Source organism: Leuciscus leuciscus (assembly GCF_965113295.1).
Source record: "Leuciscus leuciscus genome assembly, chromosome: 22".
Classification (NCBI taxonomy): Eukaryota; Metazoa; Chordata; class Actinopteri; order Cypriniformes; family Leuciscidae; genus Leuciscus; species Leuciscus leuciscus.
In genome coordinates, this window is record NC_138746.1 from 28,082,250 (window position 1) to 28,108,418 (window position 26,169).

At 41.7% G+C, this 26,169-nt stretch overlaps 1 protein-coding gene and 1 long non-coding RNA gene across 3 annotated transcripts in view; both read right to left on the reverse strand.

Annotated features, from left to right (window-relative positions):
• Nucleotides 1-26,169, reverse strand: part of mcph1 (microcephalin 1) — a 101,728-nt gene that overhangs the window by 62,121 nt on the left and 13,438 nt on the right. For both annotated transcript variants that reach the window (XR_014201713.1, XM_082154457.1), the window contains exons 8-9: nt 1,642-1,734; nt 379-1,542 (exon numbers count right to left, since the gene is read on the reverse strand). Coding sequence is in view for 1 of the 2 variants with exons in the window: in XM_082154457.1 (XP_082010583.1) it covers nt 379-1,542; nt 1,642-1,734 (1,257 nt within the window). In the remaining variant the exon portion in view is untranslated. The remainder of the gene's footprint in view (nt 1-378; nt 1,543-1,641; nt 1,735-26,169) is intronic.
• LOC309487065 lies at nt 2,839-7,831 on the reverse strand. The gene is made up of 2 exons (XR_014201751.1): nt 5,105-7,831; nt 2,839-3,093 (listed from the first exon to the last, which is right to left on the reverse strand). It is a non-coding gene; the product is annotated as an uncharacterized lncRNA (long non-coding RNA).

Sequence of the window (26,169 nt, forward strand, 5' to 3'; positions counted from 1 at the left end):
CACAGCAGGTGTGCAGCAACACAGCTGAGCAGCAGACAAGAGCATTTCTTAAATGTTTGGTCAACCGTGCAACATTTTAAAAGCATGCTTTATTGTGGAGTGTTTCTCAACTAATACAAAGAAAGGTATAGAGTATAAAAAAGTAAAGAATTCATCTTATTACAGTTTAGCAGGGACCTAGATATCATTGCACAGCCACTAAGTACAGTTTAACACAGCTCCAGGATGCAAATTTTCACCTGAAATACAGCTTTTACATTTTAATACTTTCTACCAATATACTGCCAAGTCCCGCCATTTGAATTTATAAATCCAGCTCTGTTTAGAGATAAGCAAGGTCCAATTTACAAATAAAAAAACTAAATAAAATTCACATACTTTTTAAACCCATCTGTCTCTTTTCAATACCACATTTGGGGTCAGGGTCAGGTATTTGCAGCTTCATGTTAACCGCAGAGGATGACATTGGAGGGGAAGCCGTTGATGCCTTTTCGTTAACAGGACTGAGTTTAAATGAGCTTTTACGTTCCTTCACTTCAGAGAGAACAGCAGAGCTCAGCCTAGTTTGCTTTCTTGGTTTCTTTGCCAATGGTTTGAATTTTACTTCTACAAACCTGGGTGACTGAGGCACCTCAAACGTCCCCACAGACAAACATTCAGGCCTTGATTCATGCGTCTCAAGAACAATTTCCTCCATCATATCCACAGGGTCTGATGAATGAACCAAGTCTTTAATATCAATATTTTCATGTTTTCGCTTTTTTCTACACGATCTCTTGCTCTTCTTGTTTGAGTCCTCTAGGTCAAAAGTGGACATGTGCACTGCTTCTGAGGTTGAACCAAACAAAATGACCCTCTGTTTAAGGGCATTGTTCGCTGGTGAGAAGATGTCTTCAAACACCTCACCATCTTCAACATCTCTACTAGGAAGATCACCAATCGAGTCAGCTGAACACAGTGCAGCAGAAGTTTGACGTTGACATTTATGAACAGGCTTGAACGTAACAGATTCATCATTTTGAATGACATTTTCATTTGCTATGAAACAACTGCGTGCTGATGATGAATTCCTGGAATAGGAACGTTTATAGTTGGTCTGCATTTCTTTGGAGTGCTGTATACTTTTGCTGTTTTTGTGATTTGTTTTTGTGAGGCTTTCAGGCAGGGAACTTTTACGTCTTTCAGGGCTGCCAGATAACTCAGTAGATATTCCAATGTTTTCAGTTTCTGGTTTGAGGTGTGAGCTTTGTTTTCTTTCAGAGCAGGTTTTGTGAAAGAAACCCTTTAAAGTGGACTGCTTCTTTCCTCCAGTGTAGTTCACTAAAGACAGTCGTGACTTTGAAGATAATGATGGGACATTAATATTACTTTCACCATGGGACAGATTACTCATGGCCATGGCTGTGTCTGATTCAGGAGGTGTGTGGTTTATTTTACTTGTTATTTTCGTTATTGACTTATTGTAGTTCTGCTTCTCTTGTTCATCTCTTTTCTTTGAGGAGTGACAATGAGAGGTTGAGAAACAATCCAAAGGCTCTTCCTCTGTAAAAAAAAAAATTTAAACACTTTTAGTTTTATGTAGTGTAAAATGGATACTATGGTAATTCTACCAATATCAAAAGAGACTTTTGATTCCCTAACCTAGCTGTTGCAAGAAAGACAGTGTTGGAGATGCCCCAAGAGAAGTTCTCAAAGATGAATCATATCCTGAGCCGCTTTCCTGCATCTGTGAGGCTGAGGGATAAGACAATTAAATATATACAAAATTAAATAAAAGCCTGAAAGAAAGGTTTATTTGTGATTCTGTAGGGTGTAACAATTCATTTATTTTTCTCAATGCATTTATTAAAAATAAAAATATAAATTGGGTTACATGTGCAAACTATTGACACCAAGCGGTATTCTCTAGTCTAGCACAATGTGGGGTACATTCCTGCACCCAAAAAAGAAAAAGGGTAAGTTTAAGAATCCTATCCACCTTATACTGCAATGTGGAAGAAAACTGTTATATGAATGTGCGAATGATTCGTTAGCCATTGTAGATAACTACAAGAATGACAATGTGCAGTAAACGGTACAACTTTTTGTGCTACAAACCAGTGTAAAAGTGCCCCTATTATGCTTTTTCGGATATTACTAATTTGGTATCTTTTTCAAGATAATATATATTACAGAATTTCTATTAAGACACTCATTTACTGTTGTGGTATAGGCTACATAATAAAACAAACACTTGTGTGTTAAACTGCAAACATGTAATCATACAGACAGCACAAAAATTATTCAATTTGTTCACTTTTTCTAACATTAAGTAATATTTGTTCTATGCAGTATTTCTGCATTCCAGTATTATACTATATTATGATGTCTACCAAAACATAAAATTATTTATTTATTAAAGCATTTACATTGTTTTAGTTTTAGTTGTTCAAATACTTCACTTTAGACTTTAAACGCAACAGTTCACACAAATACACTGTTTAAAAAGCTAGAATGCGACACATATTATAGAAATAAATTCAAGCTGCAAATTATATTTTCACATTAGGGATGTTCAATTTGAGTATTGTTCTTGAACATCAACCATCACTCATTAACCGTTAAATGACAAGATTAGAATGTTCAATTAGAATGAAATTACAATAAATAAGAGTGTGATAGCAAAAAGTTTTTTTTTTTTATTTTTTTTTTTTTTACAGGGGTTTAGTTAACATGCGTCAATAGCTGCATAAACATAGAACATGCGGATTCACACATCACGCACCTGCAGCACTTTTCTGAATGGAGAACTGAGAATCTAAAACTGCAGAAAGTGCATCCTATTTTTTTTAAAAAATGTAGGTTACTTACGTAACCCCGGTCCTCTGATAACATGGGTGAGGTATCTCATGATGGGATATTGATGTCTTGCTTCTGTATGACCATAAATTATGGAGTAACAGTTTCATTCTTAGAAAAACATCCAGTGATCGCGACGGCGCCTCATGGGCGCACAACATATTTTAGCATTGCTAACTTGACATTACAGCCTGTTCATAATCAAAATAAAATGCAGTCAAACAAGCATATAAAAACTGCTTGATTTAAATAGTCCTACAATCTGTGTCGTTCAGCGTGATCACCGTCTCACTGTGTGTTTTATGTGGTATAATAAATAATAGTTTAGCATTCAAATACGTTGCGAATATTGGGAACATTTGGATCTATGATTTGGATTTGTGCCGAATGAGCAGGCTTCAGTTTCAATTTAAATTAATTCGTTGTGGCTTGACGTTTATTTAGCTGAATACTGTTACCTTTAGAGGATTTGTTGTGGAGTGAAGAAAACTAAAATAGCCTATACAGGTTTAAAGTGTTTATAATGTTTTTAAACATTTTCCTTTGTTTACCGGTATTTTACATTCTTTCTGAATGTAATAAAATGCGACGTATACGCAACTGATCTTTTTTCCTCTTAAAAACGCAATTTTATAGGAGGTAGCGTATTTTTAACCATGCAGCAAAGAGCAAACATTTTAAAATATCTTGAAAAAGTTATTTAATTTCTTTTAACTGTTGTCAGTTTTTCCTTTCGTTTTGTTATAAAAAATTATGTTGTATTAGATATGACTGGACGGCAAATACCAGATGATGTTCTTCGTGTTAAAACAAAAACAAAAAAACCGCTTTTTTATTGCCTGTTTTAAAAACAGGCAAAAATAAATAACGTTAATACCCGGTATTTTTTCTAATCAAAACGGTTTCGGGAACGGTAATAATACAGAAGATTTTTGAATGACCAGAACAGAAAAGTTAAAATACTGATTCTGCTCAGAATGAACCGACTGAATTTATTTTCTGTTTTCAAGCCCTGGCATTAAAGGACCACAGACTTTAGCACGGAACCAGTGGCTTTGAAACCCTGTGCACATGCCGCACACCTCTCATAAACCTGAATACGAGCGGGTGTTGACCTATGGTATTCCTGTTAATCAGAGAACAGAGAAAAGCGTTCTCCCTGGCGATTTATGTATTCTACCACTGTTGTGTTGTCTGATCTGATCAAAAAGAGGTGGTTCCTTAGGAACTGCACAAAATTATTCAATGCCAGAAACACTGTTAACTGTTCTAGGAAGTTTGTGTGCGTTCTGTAGCGAGACGGGACACTTCTCTTTCGCTATTCTCGAGACACCAGGCACTGTTTTGTGCGGATGGGCGGCCAGAGCACGTTAAGGGTTTTCCTGTTAGAATGGTGTTGTGTTAGCGGTCCCTAAGTTAAAAACTAATGGTCTTCGCAACGGAAGTGAATCAATCAATCAAAACTAACTTTAGCTGGACAATAACTTTATCCTAGAGCTGTTGTAAAGCCTAAACAATCTGTTACGGTAATTTCCTATTATCACTGTAAAGCTGCTCTGAAACAATCCATATTGTTAAAAGCGCTATATAAATGAAGGTGACTTGACTATTCTGCCCTCAACCTGTGAGCAACGCATCCGTTGTAACCACCTTTCTCAGAGAAACTGCCCCCAGCAGAGTCCCTGACTCGAGAAAAGAGTGATCTCTCCACTGACGGAGAGCGCCCATGCAGAGTGACGTCACTATCACTTTTACGGTTGAGGTTGGACACAAGAGTCCAGTGCTGAAACTCCCTCATTCGCAACAGTCCCAGAGGAATGATCAAATCTGTCAAGGCCATCAGCCCCAGAAGACGTAAACACAGTCTGAATGGAACTGTTTCCTTTCTGAAAAAGGGATAGCTCCGCATCGTGCCTAACAACGCCCCTTAGCTGTTCTAAATCCACTGTAAAACACAGCTTCGCGGGACTTATTGCTTAAATATAAATAAAGGTGACTTGCCTTGACTATATAGTACAATATGTGCCATTTATTAAGTAGAAAATAGTAAATGTGTGAACAAGTGACCGATTTTAGCTGCAGCTTCAGCATCTATTAATAATGTAGGGGGCGGGACACTTTAGATTCTAGAAAGCATTTGATTGGACAAAGTCTAATAAGAAACTGAAGTGCAGAGTGATGCCATCAAAATCATTGACCCTTATTGGTGGAAGTCAGAATGCTTATATCTTCTAAATGCGAATTTTGTCATTGCTTGGGAGCACACTAGCTTATAGACAACAGTAAGGCTAACATATTCATACTAAAAGCCCAAACATAATGCTCAGATGCCAGTTGGATGTTTTGACCTGCGGTTCAGTCTGTATTTCCCACAGCGCTGCGACGGAGGACTCGCACGGCTCAGGGTGCTTTCACACCTGCCTCATTTAGTCCGGTTGAATCGCACTAGAGTTCGTTTTGCCCATTGGTGCAGTTCATTTGGGCAGGTGAGAATGCGGCAATCGCACTCGGGTGCGCACCAAAAGCTGACCTCGGTACGCTTTCAAACGAACTCTGGAGCGGTTCGTTTGTGGTGAGAACGTGATCCGACCTCGAACAGAACCAACTGCCAAAGAACTGCGCATTTTTGGACTAAACCAGTTGCCGTAGTCAGCTGTGCTGTGCATAATGGATGAGGAGAAATGTTTGTTGACAGTTTGCACTTTAAGCATGGCAGCTCGCGGACAAACTTGGAGTTGTGAGGAGGTGCAGAGCCTGATAGAAATTATTAACATTATTTTTGAGCCGCATCCTCGCTTCATTCTCAAATATTATTGTTTGTCTAAAGTGGTGTAGACAAACTTTATAATAAAATATGACCAAGGATACAATCAGCCCACGCAGTCATCTCTCCATAGTAAACAGCGGCGGCCTCTTTATTTACTTCCGTGAGTTCTGTTGGAATTTTCCCGCACGTTAATTCTAACCACACAAAGTGCAGTTATGGAAATGCGTTCAAGACACATCTGGCCAACGAGTGCGGATGCTGTCACGTGACGTGACTGCATTTTGGTTCGTTTTATCAACTCATAAACTGATTCGGACCAGAGCGATCAGTGTGGTGTGAAAAGGAACCAAAACGCCTGAAAATGCTACAAAGTATCATTTTTCACCCTTGGTCCGGACCAAATGAACCGAACTACAGATGTGAAAGCACCCTCAGAAACAATATGAATATGAATATAAGAGAGAGGTTGTTTTTTAAAACTAAATACACATTGGAATGAATCATTTTTGAAAACTGGACGTGAGTCACTATTATCTCTACCATCTCGGATTTAATCGGCCGTGTTTTTCTCTGCATTAGCGCTGTTTTGGACTGCCTTTTTGAATGCATTCGCTTACTGAATCCTCGGACTGAAAATTTTAGCGGTTTAAAACCCTAGCGGCTTAATATAAAAGTTACCATAATAAAGTTACCAAAATAATTTTGATTTGTCAAAGCACTGAAAAGTTAATTTATGAGTCTGGCAATGCCCAATTGCACAAATTGGTCTATTTCTGCTGACTGCAATGTCCAAATCCAACAAACCTAGAGTCAACAGGATATTCTAAATAAACATGCAGGATATTCTTAATTAATATACAATTTCTGATGACCAGGGCGCAAACAGCAATTTTTTTAAATATCATCCATTTATGAAAGATTTAATACCAATGTTACCACCAGAGAGCCAAAAGGACAATCCAATCCAAGAAATCTGTGATCTCCAAGTTACCTATATTTTTGCATAGCCTAGCCTTATACTAGGGCTGCACAATATATCGAAATTATCGAAATATCGCAAATGTATATATCGTGATATGCATATTGCAACAGCTTGCAATAACTGGGGTCATGAACAAAAGACAAAAGAGAAAATCACTCACTGCTCTTGGCTGAATCACTTTTGTAGCTTTAATAAGAATCAGTATATATTTAGTTCATACAGTGAAAACTAAGCAGTGTTTCATTTTTACATTTGATTATTCGGTTTGTTTTTTTAATAAACAAAATGTAGGCCTATCTGAAATGGCTTACATTGATGTTAAACTAACACTTCTTATGCTCCAGTAAAACACTGCTGTTCACTTTCAGAAGTTGTAGGGATATTTTCTTGTCACAAAAAGAATGTGAAACACATGTAGGTTATATAATTTTAAATATATTTAACACACTTGCATTATTCTTTTACACATCACATTATTTAATGAGTTATCGCATATTGCATTTTTCTTCAATATCGTGCAGCCCTACCTAATACTAAAACAGGGTATATACAGGAATCACGGAATTAAATTTAAGACCTTTTTTAAGACCCCTTCCATACATTTAAGACCTCATCACCACTTCAAGTTTTAACCGTTACATCGCGACACCATACATTTATATTGATTGTAAGATAGCACAATTAAACAGTCTTAGTTTGTGATAACTCCATATCAATGCAACATAATTCAGAAGGGTGGGAACGAAGCACAAGATAATTAATTGAGTGACTAACCCAATGCAAGATTTATTAAAAAGAGAAATCATAAACCAGAATTAGACCAATAAACAAAACAATTGACAAAACTTATTGAAGAGGGAAAATAAACCACTCAGAGCTAAAGGGACAATGAGTTCACACAGTATATTCAATAGACGTATTTGTAACAACAACTCTTATAACAGTCTGCAAACTATAGCTCTTTTGTGGTCTACACTTCTCATGAAAAACGCTGGTCAGACCTGTGATTACGGAGTGCTTGATTTGATGCACCAGAGCAGAGTGTCAGTACTATGGGTATGCACAAATATTCAATCTGTAATTATTATTCGAAAAAGTAAAATACTTTTTGAATTGTACTACGTTGCTTTGCTGGCCGTAAATGCTGTGAATCCATTATAAATCCAAGCATTAACTCGCAGTTAGAACTAAATGCACTGGGTGGCGCTGTGGAGCATGTTGATTGTATTTGATCACATAATGTCATCGTCTGCCTCGCGAAGTTTGGAATTACTTGGATGAAAATTATCTTACGCTACTAAATGATATTACAAAATGGAATTACTTTTAATTAAATTAATTAATGATACTGAGTTATAATATCACCACCATCACCACAATGAGAAATCATATGAAACCCAAACAGCAGTCGATTGAGGAAAAACAGTTGTCCATCACTGCATTAACGACTGCAGGTAAACTCAGCTGAACCCGAGTGAGCGAGATGACAACTTATCTGATAGCAAAATGATTTTGAGACATGCTTCCTTTAAGTTTCGTTAAGGAAGACAGGTTCTCTTTCATCATCTCGTGTTCGAGATCCACCTATGGTAAGGGCATCCGTACCTGACCTCTGCAGAAGCATCCAATTGCACCAAGTCTGGCTAGACAGACAGAAGCGCGCAGCCAATGCCAGGTGAGGCCACACCCCCTTACCTACTGGGCGCGCTGCGATTCCTCAGTTGACATTCGTTTCTCGCGATCTCTGCATCTGCAGAGATCTCTCCAGCTCGGTTGATTTTTACACGGCTCACCTCGTGTCTTCAGGAGGACATATCGGCCAGATCAGCCTCCGCCGGACGTGACAGTTGTTTATTTTTCAACTGCTGCTGCTTTGCACTCGGAGCCGCCCACGCTCTCGCTATTTTCACCGTTTTTCCTCACGGCTGCCCGCCACGGATTTTTTAGAGGGATATATATGATGGGAAAGTGCTGGGACCCCCTCCCGGCCCGAGGAAACAACTCTCCCCATCCTCCCGGCGTGCGCTAAGCACATGAAAAATATTGGAGCGACCCGCTCGACTTCAGACACGGTCTCACGGGACTCGAGGTTAAGGACATGGCAGCTCACGGTATGGGCGAACCCCCCGCCGTTGAGCCTTCCATCGCCAGGCACCTTAACCCCGCTCAGGGTGGGCTGCTCGCTTCCCCTAAGCCGGTCTTGCCCAATAAGATGGACCGTTTTGCTGCCTCCGTACACCAGGCAGCTTATAAGTCCTCGGCCGTGGCTGTCAGGGCCCTAAACGTTTCTTCGCTCCTCTCTGCCTACCAGGCGGAGATCCTCGAAGAATTAGGGCAACAGCTAGAAAAGGGGAATCCTTCTGAGACCCTGTGGAAGGAGATCCTCACGGTGAACGACCTCGTCCTCCGTAACGCTCGGCAGGCTGTCCAAGCTTGCGGGCGCTCCATGGCGCTTTCCGTGGTGGGAGAGCGCGCGCTCTGGCTGAACCTGTCGGGACCAGTGTTGCCAACTATTTTCAAAGGAAAGTAGCTAACGCCTTCCCTAAAAGTCGCTAAATGTCGCTAGATGACGTCATACGTCAATTAGCATATTCATGACGTCATCGCGTCGTACTTGCGTTCTGCCTGCCTATGTGTTTTCTCATTAAATTCATGCTCACAAACTGTATTTTAATATAATATAATATAATATAATATAATATAATATAATATAATATAATATAATATAATATAATATAGCCGATTGTACAATAAAGCTGTTCTCATTTCATATATAATTTTTTTTGTCAGACAATTTAACGAGTAGGCTAGATAGTGAATGACTGCATTTTCTATGAGTAAAATTATCTGAATTGAGAGAGTTCGGGAACTGGGTGAAGTAAAGCACTGTAATAGTTAGTATTACAAGTGATAATCTCAAGAAAAGAAAGGGGAAAAAATGGTCAAACTAAATTCTTAAATATAAAACAAAAGAGAAGCAGATAAGTGCGTAGAAACAATTCATTCACGTCTGTCAGCTGCCGTGCTGCTGCTCCTCTCATTCACTGAACAGGGTAGACGCAGAGAGAGGTGTGACGGCAGGGAGAAAGCAAGACCTCGCGCTCGCAGGACTGTGCTGGCAACATTTGGAGGTTACTGAGGTTTGTCCAAAAAGTCGCTAGATTTGTCGCTAGTCGCTTTTTTGAAAATATGTCGCTAAGGGGGTCTGAAAAGTCGCTAAAAATAGCGACAAAGGCGCTAAGTTGGCAACACTGGTCGGGACTCCCTGACAGCGAGAAGCGGCGCATCGCACTGATGCAACAACGGTGTGACGATATGAAGGAGGAGGATGAGGCTTTCAAGCTTTGCCTTCCCAGGAAGGCGGTCCCACGCCAGGCGCCCCCTGTGTGTTTGCCTAACCCACCTGCCACGGGACGACAGTTTCATCAGGGCAAGGAAAAGCCCGACAACAAACCACCCCCACGGCAAAATAACCCAGCACCTACCAAGCACTGGGGTAAGTCCAGCGGCCGCGGACGGGAGACCTGCGAATCCCAACCCCACCGACTCGAAACGCAAGCGGCCAGCCTGATGTTCAGCCGATGGGGGCATTGAGTCCATGTTCATGGGCCGCGAGCCCTTCGGACTCCCTTCCTCTTCTAGGACCCCCGTCCAAAAGACCCAGAGGCTCCCGCGGATGGGTCAGCTCACCGCCTGTCGAGACTGCCCAGCTCGTGTGTTCAGGAAATGTGTGTTTCCCCCCCACGTTCAGGGGGCCCTTTGTGAGGGAAAGTTTAAGCACAGTGGCACCACACTGCTCACACTCTGTTCCCCTCACTCTGTCAATAAAGGCTTCGGCCCCAGTGTTTGCCCAACACAAAACACAAAAAAATACGAATCAAATGAATTCGTTTCGGAGAGAAAACCTCTCTCCGCAGAGAGAACTCATCTCACTGCAGAGAGAGGAAATCTCTCCGAACCCCTGTATGTCGCCTCTAGTGTGCCCACCAGATGGCGCCATTGCATCACAAATAAACCAGTTGGTCTCACACAGCTCCGCTCTGGCCCGAGGGGGAGCACTCGCGAGTCACGAAGCGGCTTGGCAAACCGTTTCAGCTCCCGAGTGGGTGATGCGTACAGTAATGCAGGGTTACAGATTGCAATTCGCAATAAAACCCCCGCATTTCAATGGCATTCTCTTTTCTCACACGAAAGAGAACGCCTCACACATTCTGAAAGAGGAAATATCATCTCTCCTAAACAAGGGAGCGATTCAGGTGGTGCCCCCCAATCTGATGAACCAGGGCTTTTATTCCCGTTATTTTCTGGTCCCGAAAAAAGGCGGCTCTCTCCGCCCTATCTTGGACCTTCGAGTGTTGAACAAACATTTGAGGAAATACAATTTCAGAATGCTGACACAAGGCGCACTCGCCCGTGCCATAAAACAGAACGACTGGTTCACATCAGTCGATCTGAAAGATGCTTTCTTTCACATAAGCATCTATCCTCCGCACAGGAAGTTTCATTGTTTTGCCTACCAGGGCATATGTTACGAATTCACAGTTCTTCCGTTTGGGCTCAGTTTGAGTCCCCGGTCTTTCTGTCTGTGTGCGGAGGCGGGCTTAGCACCTCTGAGAATATCAGGTCTGAGAATCCTGACTTACATAGACGATTGGCTCATCATAGCCGAATCAAAGGAGGTGTTGCAGGACACCGGCCGTGTGCTCGCGCACATCACATCGCTTGGGTTCCAAGTGAATGTGAGCAAGAGCAATTTCACGCCCAGTCAGAATGTCATTTTCCTGGGCTTGGAGTTGAACTGGGTCTCCATGCGAGCGCGTCTCTCTAAAGAGCGCGTTCGCTCTCTGATGAACTGTCTGTCGCAGTTCAGAGAAGGGGCGAAAGTGCAATATCGCACATGTCTCAGGCTGCAGGGTCTCATGGCTTCATCCACCGAAGTTGTGCCGTCCTGACTTTTACGCACGGGGAACCCCTCTGGGGGCGGTTACGTTGCGGAAAGTTGTGACGACAGATGCGTCCTTAACAGGCTGGGGTGCCACCCAGGAGGGCAGAACGGTGAACGGTCTGTGGCCAAACAGACTACGTTCAGCGCACATACATTTAGAGCTTTTAACCATTTGGAAAGCTCTGAATCATTTTCTCCCTCGCCTGCAAGGACATCACGTTCTAGTACGGTGCGACAATACCACGGCTGTGGCTTATATCAACCGTCAGGGCGGCATGCGCTCGTCGAAACTTCACGCTCTAGCTTACAAGCTTTTGGTGTGGAGCAGATGGGTTTTCCTGTCGTTACGCGCAACTCACGTTCCGGGCATTCTGAACAGAGGTGCGGATCTTCTATCAAGGGGAAACCCAATCTACGGGGATTGGCGTCTTCACCCGCAGATAGTGGAAATGCTATGGATGTGATTCGGACGGGCGAGCGTAGATCTATTCGCCTCGCGCGAAAACTACCATTGTCCTATGGTTTTCTCTCTAAGGGACATGGACGCGCCCCTCGGGGTAGACACACTGGCCCACCAATGGCCCAGAGTGCTCCTGTATGCTTTTCCTCCCCTGTGCCTGATAATTCCCACACTGGCCAGGGTGAGAGAGCAGGGCCTGTCTCTCATTCTGATAGCACCCAGGTGGCCCAAAGCCCCATGGCTGGCGGAGATAATTCCTCGGTTATACGCCGAGCCGTGGCGCCTTCCCGCTCGCACGGACCTATTGTCCCAAGCCAACGGGGAGATTTACCACCCCCACCCGGACAGGGTGGCTCTCTGGGCCTGGCCCGTGAGAGGACGAACCTGAACGCACTTGGGCTTTCGCCGCGTGTGGTCGCCACTATTCAGAATGCCAGGGCCGTCTCTACACGGTCCTTATATGGCTGTAAGTGGCAAGTGTTCGAAGGGTGGTGCGATGGGCGTGGTCTCACATCTTATCAGTGCCTGATATTTTGTGTTTCCTTCAAGACCTCATGGAAAAAGGGAGGTCTTTTTCCACCATTAAGGTCTACCTGGCTGCGATTTCAGCCTGTCATGTGGGTTTTGAGGGCTCTACTGTCGGGCAGCACCCTCTAATCCGCAGATTTATGAAGGGTGCACGCCGCTCTTTGCCAGTCATCAGGAGAACTGTTCCGGAGTGGGACCTCTCCATGGTGCTGGAAGCGCTGTCTCAACATCCTTTTGAGCCTCTGGGGAGTATTTCCCTTAAGCTGCTGTCCTTCAAGACAGCTTTGCTCTTGGCCTTGGCATCTGCTAAACGTGTCAGTGAGCTACATGCACTCTCGGTTCACCCCTCGTGCACTAAGTTCTCCCTCAGTGGAGATAAGGTTTCCCTTAAGCCTAAAGGCCAATTTATACTTCTGCGTCGGGTGCGCGTAGAAGGAACGGCGTAGCATACGCATTGACGTGTACCATACGTCGTACCCTTCGCCGTACCCTGACGCGCACCTCCTCAAAAATGTAACTACGCGTCGCGGCGACGCGGACCGCAAGATCTGTGATTGGTCGGCTGGATAGCATCGCGTTTCCTCCTACGCATTTCCGGAATGATCTTCTGCACTCTGCACCGCCCGCCCGCCATTTTTAAATTCCGAAGATCAGTGAAGAGCCATGGAAATAGACCAAGTGACCGAGAGATTGCTTGAAGAAGTGCAGAAATACAGCCATCTGTATGACTCCTTCAGTCGCCATTGCTCGTAGAAACCTAAACTCAAAACAGCCGCGAGGAATGTAAACACAGTGGAACATTAAAACCCACCCGCGCCAACTAGCGTTTCGGCAGTGTAACTGCAGAGCAACACATACATTCGCAGAAGTACAAATGCTCACGACAGCGTCGCCTACGTGCGTAGCCTACGACGTACACTCGACGCAGAAGTATAAATTGGCCTTAACCCGGACTTCATGCCGAAGTGCTTCCCTGCGTTCACTTCGGAGGTGTTGGAGCTGTCCGCTTTTCACCCTCCACCTTTTACCTCTCTAGAGGATCAGAGGCTGAATGCTCTGTGTCCAGTCCGTGCTTTATAGGCATATATGACCAGGACCAACGCTTTCCGGAAGAGCGACCAGCTCTTTGTTTCATGGGCCCCCCCGCACAGAGGGAGTCCCATATCGAAGCAACGTCTCTCACATTGGGCTGTGGACGCTATAACTATGGCTTATGAAGCAAAGGGAGTGCAGCCCCCAAGGGGCATCAGAGCTCATTCCACAAGGGGCGTAGTTTAGGGGAGTGTCACTGCAGGACATCTGCTCTGCTGCCAGTCGGGCTTCTCCTCATACCTTTGTGCGTTACTTAGCTCTTGGGCTTTGTTTAGGGGAGTGTCACTGCAGGACATCTGCTCTGCTGCCAGTCGGACTTCTCCTCATACCTTTGTGCGTTACTACCGGCTGATGTCACCAGAACCTCGGTAGCACATTCGGTTTTAGGGGTGGGGCCTTCTTAGCTCTTCCCTGCAACCCTGTTGGGTAAAAAACCAATAAGAGTGAATGGGCCGGCTGGCCATGTTCATTCCTGTCACCAAACATTTACCTACTTTCATGGGTATAGTTTATGTGCCTTGGTGGGTTGGGGTTATCATCATGTATGTGTCTCATGCATGTTTCATGTCCTGCTTGTCCACAGCAGTTAGGTGTGGCGTCACCTTTGCAGGTTCATGATTAAGGGACGTGTCAGGCACCGCCTCCCCGAGGTGACCATCTTTCTCTGGCTTTCAGAACCTCACTGTGAGTGTATTGGGCAATCGGGGAGCTGTCCATGTCTCTCCCATAGGTGGATCTCGAACACGAGATGATGAAAGAGAACAATAGGTTACTGTCGTAACCCCGGTTCTCTGAAACATCGAGTGGAGAGATCCACCAGCTTTGCCCCGCTTGCCGCACGAGAAGCGAATATACTTACTGAGGAATAGCAGCGCGCCCAGCTGTTATATGCCCGTAGGTAAGGGGGTGTGGCTTCACCTGGCATTGGCTGCGTGCTTCTGTCTGTCTAGCCAGACTTGGTGCAATTGGATGCTTCTGCAGAGGTCAGGTACGGATGCCCTTCCCATAGGTGGATCTCTCCACTCGATGTTTCAGAGAACCGGGGTTACGATAGTAACCTATTGTTTAATAACAGACAACGCAAAGTGCTGTTAGAAACTTCGTTATATGTCACTGTGTCCCTGCAACGTCTGTCAGCGGCAGCGCATTTTCTCACTCGAGAATGTGGATATTATTGTTTTTCTCAACATGAATGTGAAACAATATAAACAAGACAACCATATACTGACTCAAGTGTATATGTACGTTCTTCACGATAAGTCTGTTTTATTAGCGTTTTTTTTCGTTCGCACTGCTTGAGCTTAAATGCTTTTGTTCTTTACATTTTTTGTTTACACACATAATGTTTAATGTTTTCAACTAAAAGAAAACCTTAAAATGTAACATCAGCTTGTTGTGTATATTGCATTTCCCCATTAGTCAACGATATTGTTTAACATAACAACATAACAGAACAGTCGCATCTAGTGGGATTCCATAAATAAACTACACAGAACCCAACTATTCGCCAACGCAATGATTAAATTCAGGCAAACTTTAACATACAACCTCTTTGGACAAATATACATAACGAAAAAGATGATACAAAATGTAATACCTTGGAAAATGATATTTAAGACTTTTTAATACTTTTTAAGGGCCTTAATTTTCTCCAAATTGATTTATCAACTTTTAATACTTTAAGACACCCTGTAAAAACATGTATGTCAAATTGCCAGAAATGAGTGTTGGAGCCGAAAGCCTCGTGGACAGTGCTCCGACATGTAGCATGGATGTCCTTTGGGCGACCTGAGTTCAAGTCCTGGCACGGGAACCATTACCGATCCTGTCCCTCTCACTCACATACTTTGCTTCTTATTAGATTTCTATACTATCCTATCTCGAAGGCAAAAATGGCAAAAAAATAAATGTTCATGAGTTGTTCGTGCTTGGACCCTGATAACTGCTGCTTGGGGCTATATTTGATTTCTTTTATCAATAAACAAGGGAGTGTGTCAAAAACGTCAATAAATTTAATAAAATGCCCACAAAATTCAAGATATGATTGCAAAAATGTACTTGTGAGATCTTGTTTTTTATATTATGGCATATGCAGGGCTCGACAGTACGAGCATTTCACTTGCATTTGCGACTAAAAATAGATATGTGCAAACTGTAAAATGTATTTTGGAGCATGTGGGCTAAAAAAAAAACGAAAAAAACTCAGTGGATCAGTTTTCTTTAGCCCTATTCGGACGGGATTAGTTTTACAAGGGTTGATAGAGTAATGTAATTTTACCACAGGACGTCTGTAATATTAATGGCCATTTCGCACGGGAAAAGAAATCTGAGTAAAACTAGCAGAAGTGGGAGGGGTAACTCGATTTACACACCGCCGTCACCTCCCCGTTATCATGTGCATGTTACGTTGCTTCCTGATATCACGTGTGCAAACTTTTACAAAAAATTAAGAAAATGAAGCTTCTGCCATGACCATCCCAGTCCCCTAAACTGAACCCAATAGAAAATGAGTGGGGTGAACTGAAGACAAGAAGCACCAACATGAACTTGTGATTCTGAAGGATCTGGAGAGATTCTGTATGGAGGAATGGTCTCTGAGCTCTCGTCAGTTGTTGTCCAAACTCATCAGGCATTATAGAAGAAAACTCAGAGCTGTTATCTTGGCAAAAGGAGGGGGCAAAAAGTATTTAATAACAGGGAGCAAATAATTGTGGCCAACGTGTTTTGAAGAAAAACATTTATTTCATAATGTGATTTCCCCCCCACTTTCAATATTTTACTTCAATGAAAGGTTCGATTTTTGCACATTTTTTGAATGAAAGATCAAAAGGATAAACAACGCAGATTCATTTTTTACAGCCATTTTTTATCATATTTACCAGGGGTGCAAAGTATGTGAGAAGCAAAGATACAAGCAAAGTATGTGAGTTAGAACAGTTAGTTCCGATCAAACGATTGATTAAATTCTGACTGGATTCAGTTGGTACTAGGCACTTACCTAAACCTAAAACAAGTGCCTATAACAAGGGCTTCTGACCTTCTTTTTGATCTGAATGGTATGCGGAAAACACTTGAGTTTTACCACAGATTTGACATACCATGCCTAGAACGTTACTGAATGCTTTTTCAAGCGCCTCCGTACTTGAAAAACCACGGAAAAGTACTTTTAAACAGGAGATGATGGAATATTGATGTACATATTTACAGCGGGTCTATTCACACAGGATTAGTATTACCTGAGGTAATTTTTCCGGACCTTTTTACAGAAGGTAAATGTCGCCGTAATCTTTACTGACATTTGTCCGTAATGATTACTGAGATGGCACATTCGGACGGGACTAAAATCACTGAGAAGCTTTTGTAGTTACTTCACAACTAATGCTGATCAAGTATGACAAAGTTTACTTTACGGTGTTAAAATAGAAATATGTTGTAAGAAAGCATATTTTCGCTCCCTCATCTGAATTTGAATGAGCAGCCTGCAATAAGCAGTGTGTCCAATTTCCACCCCGGTTATTTTTGGTTACACAGACTGTATTTAATTTAATTGAGTTAAATTTCCATTTAATTTAAAGTAAACTATTTAAGCTTCAGTCTGGGATGCCCTGTCACAGGACGGAAAGACTTAGAACAAAAACTAATAAAAATGGCAAAAAAACTAAAAATTAAACCAGTTAATCAGTTAAATATATATATACACATATAAATTCCAAACCACATTAATCTTAATAACTACTATTCATTTTGTATTTAATCATTTATAAGTGATATATAAATGTTCATGAAGGCTGGAAATGAAAAATTCCTTATATTCAGGTGTGCATAATTATTAGGCACGTTTTCTTTTACACATAAAATAAGCCAAAAAAAAAGATTTAACTAGATCACTAGATATTGCAGTTATAGTCAGGTTCATTATATTCAGATTTTAACCTTTGTGGGAATTTTTGGGGGATTTGCTAAACTATACATTTTTGGAAAGGTTATTGTATAAGGAGTCAGAAAATCAATGTTTGCATTTGCTCAGATGTCTATATGGCGGAAGTTTAAAAAATGGCCGCCGTAAAATTTAAAATTGTAATATCTCGACTTCTGAATAAACTGGAATGTTGATTTTTACTGCTAAACCCACACTGTAAAGGCTGATTTATACTTCTGCGTCGGACCTACGCCGGAGCCTCTACGCCGTAGGCAACGCGTTGGTTTTCATTTATACTTCTGCGTCGTTGTCCGCGTTCACGCGCGCAGAGGGAGCATGTGAAACCCGAGGGAGCGGTCCTAGCAGACCAATCACAGCGCTTGCGTCAGCGTAGAGTTGACGCGTTGTTACATTTTTGGAGAGGTGCACGTCAGGCCACGCTGAAGGGTACGCGTGCTACACACAGCCTACGACGTAGCTACGGCGTAAGTTCGACGCAGAAGTATAAATTGGGCTTAAGGGTCAAGGAATCCAATGGTGCTAGTTAAAAAGCTACAAGATGTTACCACATTTACCCATAGATGCATAATTAGGTAAAAAAAATTACCCTGTGTGGTTGTTTTCTTGCAATATCTTTTTAATGAAAAGGTATCATTTCATATTCCAGCTGTTCTTCAAAAAATAAAGATTTTTTATATCACTCATTAAAACATTTAATATTTATTGTGAGAATGATTACAAAGACATGCACATTGCAAACCTACTAGAATGGGTGTTGAGAGTGATCCACACACAAAGTAGTTCCTGTTGAAAGATTTTATTTGCAGTGATGTTTCGAGCCAATGGCTCTTCCTCAGACTTGCTATATCAGAAGTGTCATCCCTTAAGAACATTGTTTTACAGAGCATCTAACACATGTATAGTAAGTATTATCTTCATTTTACCTCAGAAAATATGTTATACATTTCAACAACATATTTATACATATATGACTACAGCTAACTAAGCTAGCTAATATTACTGTATAGTGTGTGTCATATATGACTTTTGCTCCTCAGACTTCTGATATACAGGGATATTGTGGAACACACAACATATTATATCAGCTGTGCCATCCCTCAAGAACATTGTTTTACAGAGCATCTGGTACATGTATAGTAGGTAGCCTATTATCTTGATTTTTTTCCTCAGAATGTTATATTTCAACAACATATACATTTATGACGGCTGCTAACAGGTCGCTAATATGTATATTTATACAGACTTCATCAAGTACAAGCAACTCTGGCCAAGATACATCGCAGACATGCATGACTTGAGGACCAATCACCCTCAGACATGGGAGGAACTACGAGCAGGCAATATATCAGTCACCAAGAGAGTCATTCCCTTTGTGTCTGTTGGGGCAGACCATGCATGCGAACACCTGAACAAGCTAATGATGATTAGCTCTGGGATCATTGGCATCTCCAACAATGCCACTGCCAGACAGAGATTTTTCATGGTCACCCCAGAACTTTCTCGTCTGTCGAAAGAGTTCAAGAGTCAGTTTGACATGGAAGCTGACAGAATCACAGAGCATCATGAGCTTGGGCCAAGTGCAGTCAAGAGGGCACATGATACAATCGACAAGATCAAGGCAGCCATACTCAGCCATGGAAACCCCTTTATCAATGAAGGTGACAACCTGCACAATGTGATCACGCAAGCCTAAATCCCAGATGAGTATGTACAACAGATCTTGAATGCTGATGCCACTGACCAGAAGTTATATGAAGACTATGTGTCAGAGCGTATCAATGGAGATGTCAGCCTCTGGGCCCCTGTGAAGAAAGAGAACAACAAGATGTTCCTTTCTGGGAACAATGGACCAATTCTGCTCCTGATGGAACAATTCTGCCATGCCATGACAAGTCCAAGTTAATCCATCTACTTGAGAAGCTGACAGAAGAAGACATGCCCCATGAAGACCATCAGCCGCCTCAAGTTGGAAGTTCTACTCACCAAGATGCAATGCATACAGGACTCACAGACCTCACATCTACTGATCAGCCAAGTCGGAAGATGGCACTGGTGGACGGTATGGTGCTTGTGCAGAAGCTGAGAAAAAAAAAACGGCGACAGTATTGACAGTCAAGGATCTGAGTGGCTGCTTCAATGACAGACTGATGCAACTAACACGAGATTATGATGAAATCATCCTCGTGTTTGACACATATAGGGCAGATTCTCTGAAGAGTGCAACTAGAGATAAACGAAGACAAGGAAAAGCTTCTATTCAGTATCAAGTCAGAGATGACACCAGCATCAAACACATCCCAATTAGCAGGTTCCTCTCCCATGACAAGACTAAGAGTGATCTGACTGAATATCTTGCTGCCAAAATTCTGGAGTACAACAAGGGATCCTCCAAGCTGATCATCACATCTGCTTCTGGGCTCACTAGGAGCAACAAAGACCTTGTCTTTGAAGAAAACAACCACGAAGAAGCAGACACACTGCTGATCCACCAGGCTGTGCTGGCTTCACAGCGAAACCCACATGATGCACAGTTGGTGTTTTTCTCACCAGATACAGATGTTTTGGTGCTAGTTACAGCAAACTATGATCTCATGTTGAAGAACACGCCCATTTCTATGGCTTCTGGTGTTGTGCAGATTGAACCACTGTGGCGAGCTCTAGGTAAAGAAAGAGCAAAGGCTTTGCCAGCCTTCCATGCATTCACTGGGGCTGACAACACAGGAAGGTTATCCCGCATAGGCAAGGCAACCTGTCTGCAGGTCTACCTCAAAGCAGATGAAGACATTGTCAAAGCTCTGCAGATGCTTTTGGATGAAGCAGATGTGACAGAAGGAATGCTGTCAGTCCTAGAATCCTTTATATGTGCAGCTTACTCACCCAGGGGGATCAACATCAAGGCAATCCTTCAACTGCGATGGCATCTCTTCTGCAAACATAGGGCAGAAAGTGACAAGCTCCCTCCAACACTTGGAGCTCTGAAGCAGCACATCTTGAGAGTTCATGTCCAAACAAAAGTATGGGCACAGGCAGCCATTGCACTGCAGGATCCACAGCTGGATCCTCTGCAAAACGGATACTTCAAACACTCAGATGGCATGCTCAAAGCAGTGACCACAGAGGTCCTCCCAGCCCCAAAGGCCATCCTTGAGTTGGTTCAATGCAAGTGTAAATCTGACTGCTCTTCTGGGAGGTGCTCCTGCAGAGCTAAGGACTTAGCCTGTACTGACATGTGTCAGTGCAGCAGCCAGTGCCAGAACGATGATGATTCCCAAGCCGTGATGTATGAAAGCGATGATGATTATGATGATCAGGGCTTGACATTAACACCCGCCAACCCGCCAAATGCGGGTGGATTTTGCTCGTGGCGGGTAACACAGTCACTCCAACTAGCCACTTTGGCGGGTTGAATAATTGTAGTCTTTTCAAAAGGCATCTGAAATAAGTGTGACACTACGACACTACAACTCCCATAGGGCTGTCAACGAATATTCTAAATTTGAATATATATTCGAATAGTTTTAAAAAACAGAATTTCAAAAGTGAAAATTAATATTCGAATGTGGAAAAACGCCCGCGGTAGCAGAGGCGCGGCTGTCAGCTTTGCTTTAAGGAAAAGCAAAAGTTCCATGTTTACCACAGCACAGCTCGCTCGGAGCGTTCAATGTCGGTTCTATATAGCCTACTGTAAAACTTCAATTAATGTTAATAATATTTGTTTCAATCACTGAATGAAGCCTGCTATATAAGAGTCGCGACCTTAAATTGCTTGCACAAATCTCTTGATCAGCACTCAACATTTGCTTATCTGTTATGCACAGAGCGCGTGACGCCTCATTCGCGCCGCAAGACCTCCAGACGCTCTATTCGCGTTTGGTGTGAACGCAGCATGAGGGTGAGGGCGAGAGAGAGAAAGAGTGCCTGCGAGTGAGCGAGCGAGAGTGAGCGAGGTCTGCGGTCTTGGCCATTAGTTGATTTACTTGTTTTCGTGTAGGTAATACGTTGTCAAATATGTTTAAACTTAAATAAACTACCTATACAAGTAGTTATGTCTCTTTGTATTAATTTGTCCTGTTATTGACGTAATGCGCGTCATTGACAAAATGCGCAACCAGATGTTCGAATAGTTCAAATATAAGCTATGTGTTTTTTTTAGAGGGAATATTCGAATGTCGTTTTTGAGCGATTTTGACAGCCCTAATGAGTATTGATCGCTAGTGACCGACAACACAGAAACGAAGAGACAGCTAGCTGCCCTGCTGGAGTTACGTCGTATGCCGGTGGAGCAATGTGGCGACATATAATACATGGTTTTATTTAAAAAAAGGAGCTTTACACACAACCTTATCAGAGCTAATGATAATGACCTGTATTGTTATATATTTATGTAGTCTTGATTTGGGTGTGTACAGTGGTTTTACATTTAAAAGGGTTGTAAATCTAGTTCAAGTAAATTTTAGCACGCCATAGTCAACTTTTATCAGATAATTTCACAACAACAAAAATGTGGCTAGTAAAAATGCTGTGTGGCTAGTAACTTTGGAAAACCACTAGCCACATTGGCTAGTGAGCAAAAAAGTTAATGTCAAGCCCTGATGATGATGTATAGAAACTGTCTAATTAAAAAGGTTGCTTAATCATACTGTGATCTAAATGTGTATGTCGATAGTTCCAGAACATCCACGTTTTACATTAGCTAATTTTAAACTCTTCAATAAAAGGAACTCCAAGTTATCTGACCAACTGCTTGTGATGTGTAGTTTTTTTTTTACCCATATTGTGGATGTATTTCAATGGGATGATAAAAAAAAACATGTTTTTTAAGGAACATGGAATATTAAATGCGAACAACTTTTCATTACAATGATATTGCAATAAAACAACCACACCGGGTCATTTTTGACCCACTTATGCATCTATGGGTTAATGTGGTAACGTCTTGTAGCTTTTTAACCCTCTGAGGTCGGAAAACGCGCCCCCGCGTTTTGCTGGATTTTCTTCACATTGTAGTACAATAAACTTAAATTACTCCGTCATTTATGGTTATACAGAAAAAAGAAATATAAAAAAAGAATCTGTGATATTTCTACTTTTGTATGTGTCCACTTACAATCAAATCAAAACATTGTGCTTTTGTAAAATAAAGAAAATAAACAGGGTGTGCGTTCTGCCTCTCCGTCGCGGTGAACTTTTTTTTCTTGAGCACGTCTATAAACTGAAACAAAACTCAGCGAATCCTTCTCACACATTTATGAGCCATACACCTTTATACACATTTAAGTGTGTACTTTTAAATGATCGGATTCAAACTGAAAACAAATATTCTCTGTTTAAGTAATTTGTATAAAACCAACAGGATGTCCAGTATCTCAAACGCTTGCTAATTACTTTTAATTCGGCCACGCCCACTCGCGCAAAAGAGATTCACATGCAAATCTCCACATAGAACGCGAACGCCCTCGTTACCTCAAACACAAAACACCAAAACACTTCACAAGTCTCTGCTTTTCGTCGAGTTTGGAAGACGCGCTGTGAGCTTACATTGGATTTACATCAGAAGAAGAACGCGATTTGAAGACAAGAAAGATGTAAGGTAAGAAATTCTTACTTATTAGTTTATGGTATTGTTGCATAAACTTCACATTGCAGTTGAACTGTTGCTAGATATATGGTGAATATTATACTATTTAGACCCGTGTTTACTGTTAAATACTGTTTGTGGATATCTGCTCAAGCATAGATATGTATAACCATAATGTTTAATATTTTGGAGCGCGATGGCGTTTGAATGTATCATATTTTGGAGCGCGATTGCGTTTGAAAGGAAAAATGCACCAAACATTAGGCTTTATGTTTTTACTATTATCTCATTTCATATCATCATAACGAATGGAAACATTTGAAGTAACATAAGATAATCAATATATTTTTCTCTAGCATTGTTACTGAAATCTTTTGGAAGATTTATAGACTGCTTTGTAAAATAAAATTATTTTATGCAGTACTGTACATAGCTTATGCCTACAAGGCACAACAAATATGGTGTTCTTTATATTATATATTGTTGGAAACATTTGTGTGTGTGTGTGTGTGTGTGTGTGTATTCTGTGAATTTTAAAAAGCAATTTTAACCAGAAAAATCTAAAATGTATTCCCCAAATCGTGCAGGCCTAGTTTCTCTTGATACCAGTATGTTCACTTTTTTCTTTTCTTTCAGGGACCAGATGCAACTGAGTCCTGCTGACTTCAACATTCACATGAGTCTCTGTACATGAACATGGTAAAGTGAAAATCAAACACCTTGGAAATGGTATGTACAATGTTTTTAGGAATGGCACAAAGGTCTCTGTCTTTGGATCATTGTTTTCAATGTGCTCTTTTGTCATTTGTTGTGTATTTTTGGATTATGTTGTGTTGTAAATAAATCCAAACAATCTAAAAGCCATTCTTTTTTAAATCTCCTCATTCTTTGTGCAAGGTTGCTCTGAATGACAGGGCCTGATCGCTCCTAATAGGGCAGTTAGGGGAGTGTCTTTGTCTTTCTCAGGTGTTAAAAGCTTACATATTCATGAGATGATCACGCCTCTTCGAATATGGCTTTGTCACACAAAACACGTCTTAGAAATTTTAAATCAATATATTGTCTTATCTGAATGAGCAGTCAGGGTGATTTTCACATAGTTTTGGAGCAAATATTCTAGGCTACGTCATACAATTTTCAAAAGTCTTGTGAAGAAATAATCAGTATGGGTTTCATGGTGTATTTTCACAAACCACGCATAAATGTCATTATCTCAAAACTACAAACTTTTACATACATGCTGCTGATATATTATTGTAGCAGAGTTTGTGCTGAATACAGTGTAATTAGACTTTAGCCATGAAAATGTCACTAGTAACAGAAAAAAACACAAATGTCAGAGCATGTCAGAACACCTCCAGGCCCAGAAAACAGCTCAGACCTCAGAGGGTTAACTAGCACCATTGGATTCCCTGACACTGAAAATGTGGGTTTAGCAGTTAAAATCAACATTCCAGCTTATTCAGAAGCCGAGATATTACAAATTAAAGGTTTACGGCGGGCATTTTTTTTTATTCAATATGGCCGCCAAATAGACATCTGGGCAAATGCAAACGTTGATTTTCTGACTCCTTATACAATAACCTTTCCAAAAATGTATAGTTTAGCTAATCCCCAAAAAATTCCCACAAAAATATATAGTGAACCTGACTATTAAGGCATGACCATTGGACAGTGAAATGCTCATTGAGTCAGCAGGGTCAGACAAAAACAGGTGGAGAAGAAAAGACACATGTTAGCTGCAAAAGAATTAAGAATTAAGAATTAAGGTGAAAAATTAATAGTGTTGCTTACCTTTGGAACTATTTTCGTTGGTGAAATAGAACAAAAACAGTCAGTATTGTTTGCGTTTAAAATGTAGTAACTTAATATTAACTAGGCTACTTTTTTATTGAGCTATAAATTCAATGTAACATTTGCAATCGTGAAAATATTCAGCAAAACAGCTCCCATAGTCGTGTTATGTTACTTAACTATATCATGTTGATAATAAAAAAAACATTTTGAATTTTTACCTGTCTGTGAGTTTCTTGTGTGTGCTGTTATGCTCATTTCTCCACGAAAAGTCTCTCACAGTCGTGCTGACTGCACGAGCCTCAACGAGATTTTGTTACCAGAAATACACTATCCCCTATCAACCACTGTTTACATTGAATGTAATAAAATCAGAATTATTCTAATGTTTAGATGCTTCCCTAGTTATTTTTTTGTCACTAAAGTTAAGACACTTGTCTTTCAGTTGTCCCGGACAAGCGTTAATGTCGAGCCCTGTGTTCATTCATGATTCTTTTCGTGCTGTAAAGCGGAACAGGTGATCGGTTCATGAGCGCTTGGCGCTGTCGTTTGCTTGAACTGAAGGCCAATTTATACTTCTGCGTCGAGTGTACGCCGTAGTGTACGTCGTAGGCTACGCACGTAGGCGACGCTGTCGTGAGCATTTATACTTCTGCGAATGTCTGTGTTGCTCTGCAGTTACACCGCCGAAACGCTAGTTGGCGCGGGTGGGTTTTAATGTTCCACTGTGTTTACATTCCTCGCGGCTGTTTTGAGTTTAGGTTTCTACGAGCAATGGCGACTGAAGGAGTCATACAGATGGCTGTATTTCCGCACTTCTTCAAGCAATCTCTCGGTCACTTGGTCTATTTCCATGGCTCTTCACTGATCTTCGGAATTAAAAAATGGCGGGCGGGCGATGCAGAGTGCAGAGGATCATTCCGGAAATGGGTAGGAGGAAACGCGATGCTATCCAGCCGACCAATCACAGATCTTGCGGTCCGCGTCGCCGCGACGCGTAGTTACATTTTTGAGGAGGTGCGCGTCAGGGTACGGCGAAGGGTACGACGTATGGTACACGTCAATGCGTATGCTACGCCGTACCTTCTACGCGCACCCGACGCAGAAGTATAAATTGGCCTTGAGGCGCTATTGATCTGTCACGCAACGGTAGAGCGCCAAAAAAGATTGTGACAGCTCGAGAGACGACCATGGTCTCCCTCCAGTCAAATTAGCCCATTTCCAATAATTATTGTGAAGTTTACA